Source organism: Crocuta crocuta, unplaced genomic scaffold (assembly GCF_008692635.1).
Source record: "Crocuta crocuta isolate KB4526 unplaced genomic scaffold, BGI_CrCroc_1.0 scaffold139, whole genome shotgun sequence".
Taxonomy (NCBI): Eukaryota; Metazoa; Chordata; class Mammalia; order Carnivora; family Hyaenidae; genus Crocuta; species Crocuta crocuta.
In genome coordinates this window covers 778,720-793,155 of record NW_027533258.1, presented here as the reverse complement: position 1 = coordinate 793,155, position 14,436 = coordinate 778,720, and the positions used below count along the sequence as shown (strand labels likewise).

Below are 14,436 nucleotides of genomic sequence, written 5' to 3'. Positions count from 1 at the left end.
CTGCCCTCCTGCTCTGCAGGCGTCAGGCCCTCACGGGGCTGCACCCATCACCGGGAACTGGAAAACCCACCGCCCCTGCACTGCCATCCAAGCCGGACGCATCCGCTCTGTCCCACAGCCCTGAGCACCATGTGCGACATCACCTCTGGCCCCGCGACCTGCTCAGGGACGGGAATCCCACCTATGGCACTTCTGCAAGGCCGGAGCCAAACGGTGAGCGGGGCCAATCACTTGTCCCCTCTGGGATCTGAACGGGGAAATGCTGAGAGAAGGAAGCACGAGTGATGAGACGCTGTAAAAGGAGGCAGAGCAAGTTACTTGAGGGAGAATCCGGGCCTCAGGCCACACAAAGTATAGGACCCTGGGAGGCAGAAGTCTTCCATTGCAGGGAGCCCGCCAAGGCCTCCAGCGGCGGCGGAGACACAGAGGAGGGGCCCCATCCTCTGGGCCAGGCTAAGCGCCCGACAAGGGAGGGAGGCCCCTCAAGATGAGCAAGGGCTGTGCTGAGGAGCAAGGGCTCTGCTGAGGAACGCCGCCTCCCCCAGGTCTGGCTCTGCCCTGGTGACTGATGGGAAGCGCATTGTCCCCACAGCCCGGGGGCCCCAGGCCCTCAGCAACACAGCCATCTGGTCCCAAACACCCGCACAAAGCGGGCATGGAACTGAGCCTGGGGAAGACTAGGTTTCCTGGGCTCCTTTTCTCTTTGGCAAATTAGTCCCGAGAGTCCGACCTACGTCAGGTGGCCAGGTCCCCAGGCAGGAACGCCAGCGCCTCCCAGTGACCCCGAGGCTCGGCTCTCTTGGCGCTGCCCTGCCAACCTCACTGCCCCCGCCCGCGAGCAGGGTCGGTCCCCTGGGTACTCAGCCTCCGCTCGAGGCGCGCTCTCACCTCCCACCCGCACTGACAGCCGGCCTCCCCCAAGGAACCTGCCTCCCCCGGCGTGCCCTCACCCCTAGCGCCTCAGGGACACAAGGTGAGGAGGCCCTTCCTCGCTTCCAGACCATTCCTCCTGTCAGAGCAGGCGGGCGGTCAGGTTCTAACCGGAGGCCTGGAGGCCAGCAGAGAGGAAGCCACAGGCCCCGTCCAGGCAGCACTCCAAAACCCAGGAGAAACCAGATCAAGCCAGACAGGCCCCAGATGGCTGACAAAGCCGCACTAAGCCCTGACAGGAGCCCCCCCACCAAATCAGGAAGAAAAGCGAGTAACCCGCATTCCTGGAAGAGACCCCCTGCTTCCAAGAAATCCCCGACTCAAGGAATGACGATTCCACCCCGTTGCTAACAACCGCCGGTGAGAGGGGAAGTCCAGGCCCAGCGGCGCGGCTCTCCTTGGGCTCGCCTGGCCTCACGTCTCCAGAGCACACTTCCGCTTCAGTAGGCTCTCCGGCCTGTACTGCTCATCCGCTGCGCTGTGTCTGGCCTCGACATCCTTTTCCAGAGACCAAGAGCCTCCTGCGACATCTTTTGATGGGCTGGGCTGAGGCCTCAGGGCCCCAGGCCTCCCCCCACCATCTGCACAGCAACACTGCTTCAAAACCCCTGCCTCGGGGAAGCCTTCCCAGCTGCCCTTGCCCGGGGGCCGTCCCTCACCCCTCCCACCGCCTGAGGGCTCACCGATGTGCCTCCATCCCACGCCATCAGCCTCCTCAGGGGCCACACATGTACACGCGCACTATGCACACACGTGTGGACCCGACCCCCACCTCCCAGGTCCAACCTGCACGCCTCCGAAAACCTCCTCCTCTGCCCCACCCCCGACACCCTTCCCAGGGCCACACCTGCAGTGTGGCCTCACTCCACCTGCCACCTGCTGTCCTCCCCGGCGGGGGCGGGGCGTCCTCTCGGCAAGACAGCAACCCTGAGGCTCTCGTCAGTCATCCCGGGCCGCCGCCCTCCCTCGGGCCCCTGTGGCCCTCCTCCCATCACCCCGCTCGTCCTTCTCTCTCTCCACCAAGGCCCTAAAAGAACCCGACTCTCCAGCTCCTTCTACCTGCACCCAAGAAACCCAGGGTTGCACATAATCAGTGTGACCATTTTCGCCTTGAATTCATAACCGCAACCCCAAGGCAGTGGTGCAGGAGCCCACAGCCTTTCCCCGCGGGGTCGCGCCGTGTGTTCACGTCTCCACCCTCGGGGGCAGCCACGGCACCGCCCCCGTTTCCTCGGACTTCTGGCTGTGAGGCCCCTGTCTTCTCATCGTGGATCCTAGAAACGTGCCTGTGTCTGAACTTCCTTCTCTGGTTCAACAGCCTCCCTCCCGCCTCTCAAGTCAAGCCCTAGATTCCACCCCTTTATCTTCGCAAGGAGCTACTGCCCTGCGACACCCCCTTTTCCTGAGCTCCTCTCCCATATGCTCTCTCTCATTCAAGCGTGTTCTGTTCTCTCCCATCTTATAACATACGTATGCACACACACGACCTTGACCTCACGCCCGCCCCCGTGACCTCCCGTCTCTATGCTCCCAATACATCTAACAGGTGGCCCCACTTCCTCATCTCCAGTGCCTACTTCAATCCACCCAACCTGGAGCCCATCCCCTCTGCTGCACGGATAGTGCCTGTTGTCAGTCACCAAGGACCCTCATGTCACCACGTCCCATGCACACCCCACTCTCCTCTTGCTCACCAGCACCCGAGCAGCCCCGCCCTCCTCTGCGACAGCTCCTGCACGGGCACGCCTGCGCCTCCTCGGCTGCCCCAGAATAATCTCCCGGCCTCTCTTCGTCTACACCCCCTGCTCAGTGACGTCATCCTGGGCTTTACACGCCATCTTTATGCTGGTGCCCCCAACTTTAATGTCACAGTCCAGCCCTCGCCCCCCGTGTGCCAGGCTCGCATCCTTAATGGTCTACTGATTATCTCCATGTGGGCATCTCACCAGCATCGCAAACTCAGTTTTTCTAAAACGGAACGTGTGGTCCTCCCTGCGCCCCAGTCCTCTTTCTTCCCCAGTTAATGGCACTATTATATTCATCTAGCTGCTCAGGAAGAAAAGGAAACATCATGCCTTTCCCTACCCTTCCCCCACCCCCAGTATGTATCCCCAGACCTATGGGGTCTACCTCTAACGCGTGTTTCATTCCACCGACTTCCCTCCACCGTCCTCACCCCAGAGCCAAGCCCTGTCATCTGTTACTGAGTTAACCACACCACCTCTGATGGTTCCTCGGCTTATAATCCTGCCCCCGCCAAGCCTTCCTACCCCCACACCCCCTCCCAGGCATCCAGACTGACCTTTTTTATTTTATTTTTTTCAGAGGGAGAGTGCGAGCAGGGGAGGGGGCAGAGGAAGAGAGAGAGAAAAATCTGATGCAGGCTCCACACGGAGCATACAGCCTAACACAGGGCTCAATCTTATGACCCTGGAATCCTGACCTGAGCTGAAATCAAGAGTGGACACTTAACCCACTGAGCCACCCAGGCGCCCCCATATTTAACAGTTGGAGGAAATTGTTCCCTAGTGCTTCCCACAGTAGCTGCATGCCTTTACAACCCCACCAGCAGAGATAGGCGTTCCAAAACCTCCACATCTTCGGCAATACTTAGGATTGTCCCTTTCCTTTATCATTATGCTCATTCTAGGAGGTATGAAGTGGTATCTCGTTGTGTTGATTTGCATTTCCCTACAGATGAATGAGGTCGGGGCAAATGGTCATGCCCTCATTGGCCATTCACATACCTTCTCTGGAGAAATGCCTGTCCCAACTGAGCGCCCCAAGCCTGTGTTTTTAAAACCCACATTAAATCACGTCATTCTCTCTTCCACCTGCTCCTCCGCCCCCTCCACACTCACTGAACTCTAGCCACAATGGCCTCCTCTAAGATGTCACTCAAAGAAGCAGAATCCTTACCCCTCTTAGGGCCTTTGTACCCTGGCTCCTTACTAGCTAGCTTGTTCTTACCATTTAGCTCTGAAGTCCAATGTCACCTCCTCAGAGAAACCGTTCCACCCATCTGAAGCAGCCCCTTCCCATCTCACACGCATCGCCTGTTTATTGCCTTCACAAAGCTTATTGCAGACTGAAGTTATTTTTCTTTATTCTTGCCATCTCCCCCACCATATTGAAAATTCCTTGAGACCTGAGACCTTCGGTTAGGTGTCTTATTTACCGATCTATCCCCAGTGCTAGCACAGTGCCCCGTACATATTAAGTGACACGAAATGTATCTGTCTAGTGAGTGAATGAATACATTGCCTCCTATGTCAGGCCCCACAATCGTAGGCGTGCTGACCACACCCACTCCATCTTTGGCCCTCCATCTTGCTCGTGTCCATGCAATGAACTCCTTGGGGGTATGTAATCCAGGCCCCTTGGAGGTTACTGTATGCCCTGATCAGAATGGGGAAAGGCATGCTTTGATCTCTCCTAACAATGCTGAGATAACTAGTAGCCATAGCATAGATTTCTCCCCCCTCTTCTGGTACCCAGAGGGGGCCATGAGGTCTGTCAAGCGTTAGTCCCTCTGGCCTCAGCACAGTGCTCTCTGCATATCCCTTCCCTCTAGAAAATCTACAGCCTACCATCAGGACTTGGCAGAGAATAGTTGTGCAGTTCTGGGGCATTGCTCACCTGATCCCCCCGTCAGAGTCACCCTGAACAAAATCGCGTAAACTGTATGCAGTCCCCAGGAAACTGTATGTTTTCTGGTCTCAAAGTGCCTTCTCAGTACAGAGGATGCTTTACTGTCCCTCCTTCAGCTTCTAACAATAGGGTATTAAAAGTCATGGTTAAAAACAGGTATGAGCAGGGCACCTGGTCGCTCAGTTGGTTAAGTGTCATGAGCTCACAGTTCATGGTTTCATGGGTCCGTGAGTTCGAGCCCCACGTCAGACTCTGTGCTGACAGCTCGGAGCCTGGAGCCTGCTTTGGATTCTGTGTCTCCCTCTCTGTCTGCCCCTCCTCCACTCATGCTCTGTCTGTCTCTCTCTCTCAAAAATAAATAAACATAAAAAAACCCCACAGGTGTGAGCACATCTAAACTTATCCTTGTAAATGACTGGTGGTAAGTAGTCCTCCTAGGACGTCAAATACTTGTTTTGGCAAACGCTGCTACTGCTTCATACATGCTTGAAGTTATACGTATTATAATAACAACTATGGGGAAAAGATCTAAATGAAAGAAAACTCCAGCAAAAACAGTAAATATAAGCAAGTGGTGGTTTCAAAGTGATGAGATTATAAATGACTTTTTATCCTATATTTAAATTTTCCAAAATTAACCATTGTTTTTTTTTTAAACAAACATTTTTCAGCCTTCTCTTAGGGACCAACTTCTGAAGTCAATTATAATCTCAATAGAAAGTGCTCATTGCCTTAGGCATCATGAATTCCTTTTATTCAGCACATATTAAAATCCATCATATTCTAGGGGCGCCTGGGTGGCTCAGTCGTTCAAGCGCCTGAGTCTGGATTTCAGCTCAGGTCACGATCTCATGGGTTTGTGAGTTCAAGCCCCACACTGGGCTCTGTGCTGGCAGCATGGAGCCTGCTTGGAATATTCTCTCTCTCTGCCCCTCCCCTGCGCATTCTCTCTCAATAAATAAATAAACTTAAAAAATTCCATCATATTCTAAGCACTAGGGAGATTCAGCTATGACTCATTTCTTTGCTGGTAGTGACCCCAAAACAGTTTCGGCTATTTTCAGATGTCAAATGTCCCTTTCAAGGATAAGTCATGCTGACTAATGGCACTTCATATGGAATATACTATGCTAGTTGTTCTGGGGGGACATCTGCAGAAAGAAAAGCATTTAAGTATCTATCACTAAGTATGTATCAAATTTAAGTACAGAGCACAGACTGGTGGTTGCCTGCGGAGAGGTGGGTGGGGTGATGGCCAAAACAGATAAAAGGAATTTAGAGTGCACTCACTGTAATGAGCACTGAGTGATGTATATGACTGCTGAATCATTATATAGTACACTGGAAACTAACATAACACTGTATGCTAATTATACTTCAATAAAAATGGTTTTTAAATGCATATGGAGGGGTACCTGGGTGGCTCAGTCTCTTAATTTTGGATCAGGTCATGACACCAGGGTCGTGGGATCAAGCCCCATGTGGGTCTCAGTGCTGAGGGTGGAATCTGCTTAAGATTCTCTCTGGGGTTCTGGGGTGGTTCAGTCAGTTAAGCATCTGACTTCAACTCAGGTCATGATCTCATGGTTCGTAGGTTCGAGCCCCATGTTGGGCTCTGTGCTGATAGCTCGGAGCCTGGAGCCTGCTTTAGATTCTGTTTCCTCTTTCTCTGCCCCTCCCCTACTTGTGGTCTGTCTCTCTATCTCTCTCTCTCAAAAATAAATAACCATGAAAAAATTTTTAAATAATTCTCTCTATCCCTCTGCCCTTCCTCTGCTTGTGCTCTCTCTAAAATTTAAAAAACTTTAATAATAAAATAAAGATGCATATGGCTTTGATCCAGCCAGTCCACTATTGTACAGAAATACTTGCATGTGTACTCACCATAGCCCTGATAAATAAGAAGCAATGAGAACCAACTTAAATGTTTATATGGAACTCATTAAATAGATGATGGCATATGTATACAATTAAAACATGATGCAGTAGTTTAAAAGAATAAGATAGTTCCACAGTGTTGTTGCAGAAAGATAGCAAACACATACTGTTAGGTACAAAAGAGAAAGCAATAGAATAATACAGAAGATCACATTCCTATTTTATAAACAATAATTATTACGTGAATGTTTATTCACCCAATACCTGAGCCTGTGCCCTGTGCCAGGTAGCACCCTCGGGACAGAGAATACAGCCATAACTGAGACAGTCCCTGACCCCAGGGAGCCCACATTTAAAGAGGAAGGGACAACACAGACATATAGTATCAGCTTAGAGAACATACCCAGGAGAATGGGGAGGAACAGGTAGGTGCAGACAGAGGCCTCTTTAGCTGCAGCAGCCTAGCCACTGGGTAGAACATATAAATTTATATACAGATAAACCTGTGTTTGTAAACCATACAAATATGTATGTAAATGAATTTTATTTTTTTATTTTTATTTAAAAAAAAATTTTTTTTAATTTATTTATTTCTAGGAGAGAGAGAGAGAGACAGAGTAAGCAGGGGAGGGTCAGAGAGAGAGGGAGACACAGACTCTGAAATAGGCTCCAGGCTCTGAGCTGGCAGTCAGCACAGAGCCCGACGCGGGGCTCGAACCCACGAACTGCGAGATCATGACCTAAGCGAAAGTCGGACGCTTAACCGACTAAGCCACCCAGGTGCCCCTGTACATAAATGAATTTTAAAAGGTCTGTAAGCATAGCATACACCCCAGACTGTTAACGAGGAGGGAGATGTACACGGGGAGAGAGGGAGAAAATGAGCAACTCACATTTTTCACATATGTGCACACTGAGTTTTTCACAAGAATATACTCATGTATCACTGAATAATAAAAATAAAGGGTATGGCTGGGTGGCTCAGTCACTTGAGCGTCCGACTTCCGCTCAGGTCATGACCTATAGGTTTGTGCGTTCAAGCCCCGTTTCAGGCTCTCTGCTGTCATCGCAGAGTCTGTTTTGGATCCTCTGTCTCCCTCTCTGTCTGCCCCTCCCCCCCTCTCAAAAATAAAAATAAACATTAAAAAAAAAGGGTAGTTGCCACTGAAGTTGGTCGAAGGACGCAGTGCTTCCTGCTCATTGCTGCTGGAGCAAGGACACGGTGAGCCAGGGCGGCTGTTTTAGGACAGTGGGCAGGTAAGGTGTTCGCTCACTTTTCCCCTTCCACCTGACACCTCTTTGCCTTCTCCACCTGCCAGATCCCTCTTCATTTTTCAAGATGACAGCTCAAGTATCACCGCCTCCCCTGTGGAGTATTAGCGCTGCCTGTCTGCATTCATACATCTGCCACGCCACTTCTAGAGCTATGCTCTAGTCATCTGTTTGCTAGTGAACTCTTTGAAGGCAACGTCTCTTGCTGTCTCTTGCATACTTCTGTATCCACAGCATGTAGCAGGTGCCTGACAAATATCCCTTAAGTAACATTTTATACCTTGGCTTCTGTCTACTTTGGCACTAGACACAAGGCTATCCACTTAGTTACTGACTAGATCAGTCTCTCTCTGTCCAAACTTTGGGCACTGACTGACCTTAGGAATCTACCCAGTTAGGAGCCAAATGGAGGTAAAAAGGTCTGTGGTTTGTTCTGGACTTGCATTTTCAGAGGTGTTAACAGGGAAGCTCTGACGGGAAGTGTTCTAGGCTAGGATTCACATGAAGAACGCTGCATGCTCTGCAACCCCAGGGAAGAGCACGATGCACACTAGCAAACTAGAAGCCCCTAGAAGTCTGAAGGTAGAGAAACCTTAATCTAATGCCCCCCACGTTGTTTTACTTAATGAATGCTTTTTTGTTGCATACCTGTTAACTCTTGCAGGATAATAACACAAGCAGCTAACCTTTACTGAGCACCTACAGTGTGCCAGGAGCCATACTGAAGACTTTCTCATAGCCCTCATTTTATACTTGAAGAAACTGAAACCCAAAATGTTTAATAACTTGCCCAACCTCTGAGAGTTAGATTCTAGAAAAGCCCGGATTTGAGCCTGGGCAGCTCGACTCCACTTAGGACACAACCTTAATCACTATGCTATCCAGCACCCCAGGAAACAGCTGGCTGAATGTGGTCCAGGAAACGCTGATCCAGACCCAAGGAGAATTAAGAAGAGCTTCAGTGCAGATACACATGTGCTCTGCCTCTCTAGGCTCTCCCTGCAGGTGGAAGAAGTCGTACAACAGTATCCCACTATATATCAAGTTCAAATCATAAACCAGAATGAAATACACTACTCTGCAGGTCCCGACTCAAGTGTAAAAATAAATTACCACCCAAAGGAGTCTGCAACTGAACTCAAACTCTAACGCGAAGTTCTAATGGTAGAACTTGAACGCTGATGATTTGAGGAGGTATTTACAAGGCATGATAAAAACCAAATCATACCATATGTGTGATTGGTCATTCAGGATGATGATTGAGGTGGGACCCATTCCTTACACTTTATGCAAAAATTAACTCACAATGGATCAAAGACCTAAATGAAAGAGCTAAATATAAGAGCTAAAACTATAAAGTTCTTAGAAGAAAACATAGGAACAAGTCTTTGTGACCTTGGCTAAGGCGAGCGATACTTAGATACGATAGCAAAAACACAAAGACAAAAGATAAATTGAACTATATTCAAACAAAAACCTTGGAATTTAAAGGACACCACCAAGAAAGTAAAGCAATAACTCATACCGAGTGAGAGAATATATTTGCAAATCATATATCTGATTAGGGACTTGTTATCTAAAATAAAGAACTCTTAAAAAGTAGCAATAAAAAAGATCAATAACCCAACTGAAAAAAAATTAGCAAAGGATTTGAATAAACATTTCTCCAAAAAAGATACACAAATGGCTAATAATGAGCACACAAGAAGATGGTCAAGTCATTAGCCCTCAGAGAAATGCAAATCAAAAACATGATGAGCTATACCTTCACCCCACTAAGACAGCTACAATAAAAAAAGATGACATGGAGAGCCAGGGTGACTCAGTTTGTTATAAGTATCTAACTCTGGATCTTAGCTCAGGCCTTGATCTCAGAACATCAGTTCAAGTCCTGCATTGGGCTCCATGCTACACGTGAAGCCTACTGGGAAAAAAAAAAAAAGAGAGAGAGAGAGAGAGAGAGGCGCCTGGGTAGCTCAGTCAGATGAGTGTCTGACTTCAGCTCAGGTCATGATCTCACCATTCCTGAGTTCGAGCCCCACGTTGGACTCTGTGCTGACAGCTTGGAGCCTGGACCCTGTTACAGATTCTGTTTCTCTGTCTTTCTCTGCCCCTTCCCCCCTCACACTCTGTCTCAGAAATAAAATAAATGTAAAAAAAAAAATTAAAACAAATAAAAATTAAAAAAAAAGACCATGACAGTTGGCAGGGATATGAAGTTGGAATCCTCATCCATTGCTAATGGGAATGTCAAATGGTATTGTCACTTTAGAAAAGTTGGCCAGTCCCTTAATGTCAAACATGAATTTACTACCAGACCTAGCAATTCTGCTCCTAAGTATATAGACACCTAATAAAAATGAAAACATACAATCACAAAAAAACTTGTACATGAGTGTCCATAGCAGTATTATTCTTTATACCTAAAAAGCAGAAGTGTCTACTAACTGATGGACAGATGAACCAAACGTGGCATGTCCATACTGTGGAATATTGCCCAGCAATGAAAAGGAATGAAATACTGATTTGTTCTAGGAAGCAGATGAACCCTGAAAACACAGCGCGTCATAAAAGAAGCCAATCACAAAAGACCACACAGTGTGTGCACATGAAACCTACATGAAACGTCTAACACAGACAAATGTACAGAGACGTAGAGCAGACAGTGGCTGCCTAGGGCTGCAAGGGAAGAAAAATGGGCAGTGACTGCCAATGGGCATAGGGTTTCTTTTGTGTTTCTTTCAAAACACAAAAGTGTTTTGAAATGGACTGTGGTCATGAATGCACCACTCTGTGAATGTACCTGTTGAACTGTACACTTTAAATGGGCATATGGTATCAGGGTTACATCTCAATATGGCTTTTTGTGTTTTCTGTTTTAAGTCCTCAGGGAAGCGCATCATCTGTAACTGCTGGGTTTTAGTGGGCGGTTATGGAGCGGGAGCTTCAGCTCACAGAACCAACCACTTCACGAGAACAAAACAGAAATACCTCACACAATACTCCTGCTTCCTAAACCACCTTTCTCATTAGGTCTCCTGTTAGACGCCTTCATACCCTTTACTCTGTTCCTTTTCAGCACTTTCACAATCTGTGATTATCCCTGCCCGTGAGATTCTTTCACGTCAGCATCTACGCTCTGGCGGCGCTACGAGCTCTGTGACGGCAGGATTATGTTTGTCGGTCCCTGTACCACTGAAGTCCGGCAGCATCTAACAGCATCGGTTCTCAGCTCTTTGCTGACTAAAGGCACATCCAGCACCCAGTCAACCAGGTCCAATTAGACTCAATATTTTCTCCTGTTACTGGGTCAAAACACCTCACTAGCCTACAGGTCGAGTGTGTGTCACTCAGTGAGGGTGTTGTCAGGTCCAGGGCTGAAGATGCAAGCATGGAGGCCTGCGCAGGGATGAGGAGAGAGAAGGCAGGGTGGCCGAGGGCAGGGGCGGCAGCAGCGGAGAAGGGGAGGCGCCAGCAGGAGGAAGGCTCAAATGCTCTGGCGGGAAGACAAACTTACTTTTCTAGCTCGGCCATCTGCTTCACAGCTTCCACAGCCCCCGGTAGAGGCTCCAGGTCAAGAAAGAAATTTTCCGATTCCCATATGCTAATGGCCTTCTCCTAGGAAGACGAGAGGGAAACAGGTGACTTCCAGGGTACTCAGCACCTTGACTCACCACAGGGACGATGGTACGGCTGGGAAGAGCTGCTGACATGAAGAGTGTGAGCCTTCCACACTCCCTTCACCCCCAACACATACACACACACACACACATCCTAGGGGGAGGGTGGATCACATGGAGCGTGTGTGTGTTCCAGCCCATCTCCAGGGGCTCTGACTTCAGCAAGGACCCAGCAGAGAACGGCTAAGGTGTCAAGGCCATGGATCCCAAACCCTGCTCTGCTACAGGCATGGCTAGAGCCACCTGGGATCCAGGGCAGGTCATCAATGAATCATGCACTTGCTTGATTCTAATGGCCAGAGGCATCGTAGAGGCTCTGAGAGTGGCCCAGGTCTTGACACGGTGCTAGTCCTTCAATTCAAGAGCTGGAGGAACTCAGAGGTTTTTAAAGAGTATTGCTGTGCCGTGTAGGTTAAGGGGGGCTGGCGGAGCACGTGGAAGGCCAATTGAGCACAACGCCAGGTTCCTCACCCATATCAACTACAACAGCTCTTTTATATGTTTTATGGGTTGGTATGTCAGTAAGTACTTTGTTTAAAAACTATTCTGCTGCTTTTAAAGTTTGAAAGCCAAAAATCCAGACCCGCGTCTTTCATATGAGATAATCAAGGCTCTAAATAGAGAAGAGATTTTCTGAAGGTCACACAGCAGAACTGTGGCATTGCTGAGAGTTGAACTCCATCTCCCAACTCCCAGGCTAGAAGTTTCTACCTCATGTCACAGGGCCGAAATCAGGTTTGCAGAGTGCCACACTTCTCCAGGCCCCGGACAAGGGGAAGGCAGGCAGACCCCGGGCCTCTGAGGAGTAAGAACCTAAATCCCACATGTGCGGTGCAGGAAGTGTCTCTGCCAGGTCAGAGGCCGCACACTCCAGACCCAGTGTGACCACCATGTCGCACAGGTGGAGAACCCTGAGATCACACTGGCCATACTTTGCAATCTATGTGGGGTTAAGCAAATGAGTACTTGTTGCTAATATATGTTCTCCCTTGTTCTCCCAAGAATTGCTGTCCTCAGCTCACTGATGAGGAAACTGAGGCTTACAGAGGATTCTTTTGCAAGGCCACTTATGGGTGATCCTGTCAGAATTTGACTCACGGCTTCTGACTCACACAGAGGCAGTGCAGGCTGGTGGAAACCGTACACGACACAGGAGTGAGAGGTCCTTGCCCCTTCCTGCATGACCCCGGACTAACCACGTCACCTCAGCGATCAGCATCCCAGCCATCTCTCCCTCCCTCCATCTCTAACTTGGTCTGAGACCCTGGTCAGGACACTTCCTCTCTCTGGGCTCAGTTCCTCAACTGTCCTGACAATGCAGGATTCCAAGTCAGTTAAAGTGAGCGTTGCCTTCCGCCTCTGCCCCGGCTACCTCTCAGAGCACCATGAAGAGCAGAGGGGATGCGAACAGAGCAGTATTTTGTACAGCACATGTGCTTACATAATTAAGCTGGGTTAGTTGACTGGTTGTTTTTATTTTTTTTATTTTTTTATTTTTTATTTATTGATTTTGGTTGACTGGTTGTTTTTAACTGTAGATGCTGGGCCAGCCCAGCCAAGGGGAGGCCCAGGGATGTCCTGCTGCGAGCTGTGCTGGGGATAAAGGGCACATGTTTATTTATTAAAATCCGTTTCCTACAATGGTCCCAGAAGCAGAACTCAGCGGGTCATTCCCAGAACACCCACCCCTTCCTTAGTGTCCCAGGAGCTTCGTTCCCTTGCCTCATCCTTAGAAAATGGGAATTCATCTCCTTAGTCCTGGGGTCTGCACACCTGTACAAAGGACTGCAAAAGCCACTGTCCTTTCCAGAATCGGGGATGGGCTTTATTTTATTGCCCTAATACACTTCTGGAAGGAAATAAGGTGCCCAGACTGTCAATACTGTGCACTGTCTATAAATGAACACGCACACAGAGCAGGGGGATATGTTACTGAGGCCGCACAAAACTACTAGAGTATTCTCTCCAGTTTGAAGCTGGGAATCAGCTAGTAGAGCTGGGAGAAGTGAGCACACAGAACTCTGGGAAGTCACCTTCTGAAGTGCCTGGTGTTAATGAAGAGACATGGCGCTTCATTTTCTCTTTAACACCTGCCTCTCAACAAACCAATTGTTGTCAAGTCACCTTTTTTAAGTCAAAGGAAACGTTACTTGTTAGAGCAGGACAAAGAAGAGGACTTGGGGGAGAGGAGCTAAATGTGCTTGGAAGGCAGACAGACTTGGGTTCCAATCCTAGCTCAACCCCTTACTGGCTATCTGACTTAGGACAAGCCTCCTCACCGGCATCATGGAGATAATAATGTCTATTCACACGGGAGTTAATGCAGTCAACCTGTGGTACAAAATAGGCTCGAATATCATCATCATCAAACTTCTGGTGGTGACCCTATGTGGCCAACCAAGGGATGCCAGAAAACAAAAGCCCGTTCCTTTCACCAAATAGTTTAAACTCAATGCAAACCAAGCCATCTGTCTAGAAACGTGCCTGGATATTTGCTCGTCCATCACGACTCAGAGAGCCGAGCACGTGAGGGGTCAGGGGGATGTGGTGGGCTCAGGTTCAGCAGGGCCATCAGGGCAAGGGGATAAAGCAAGGAGTTGCTCTCACCCCATCTTGACCACTGACTCACTGTGTGATGTCCAGAAAGTCACTCAACCTCTCTGGGCCTCAAATGCCACTGGGAACTCTGCATTCAAGGAAAAGGGCAACAAAGAACAGTAGACACTCATCAAATTCGTGAGGATGAAGAAATGGGCACGTGACTGTGGCAGGGGTCAAAGAGGACTTTACTTGTAACGTGTATTTCATTTAAAAAACTAAAAGACTTGTGGGCCGAATGCACCAAAACTTCAAAAGTCAGCTAAAGATAGTTAGTATATTACGCTTCCTTTTTGCCTGACTTTTGAGAAGCCCTCGAGGACAGCCGACAGTTCCTGCGCGCAGGGGTGCGCCAGGCGCAGCGCCCTCGGGCCTCCCCAGGCCCCCCTATCACAAGGGGACCACCCCGAGGCTCGGGGCGGTGACC

General features: G+C 49.2%; 1 protein-coding gene across 1 annotated transcript in view; it reads right to left on the bottom strand.

The window, feature by feature from the left end:
- Positions 1-12,604, bottom strand: part of NT5M (5',3'-nucleotidase, mitochondrial) — a 34,092-nt gene extending 21,488 nt beyond the window's left edge. Inside the window, exons 1-3 of the mRNA XM_077746667.1 lie at positions 12,524-12,604; positions 11,249-11,349; positions 182-292 (exon numbers count right to left, since the gene is read on the bottom strand). Of these exons, the coding sequence (XP_077602793.1) occupies positions 182-292; positions 11,249-11,265 (128 nt within the window). The 5' untranslated portion in view covers positions 11,266-11,349; positions 12,524-12,604. The remainder of the gene's footprint in view (positions 1-181; positions 293-11,248; positions 11,350-12,523) is intronic.
- Between the last annotated feature and the right edge of the window lie 1,832 nt (positions 12,605-14,436).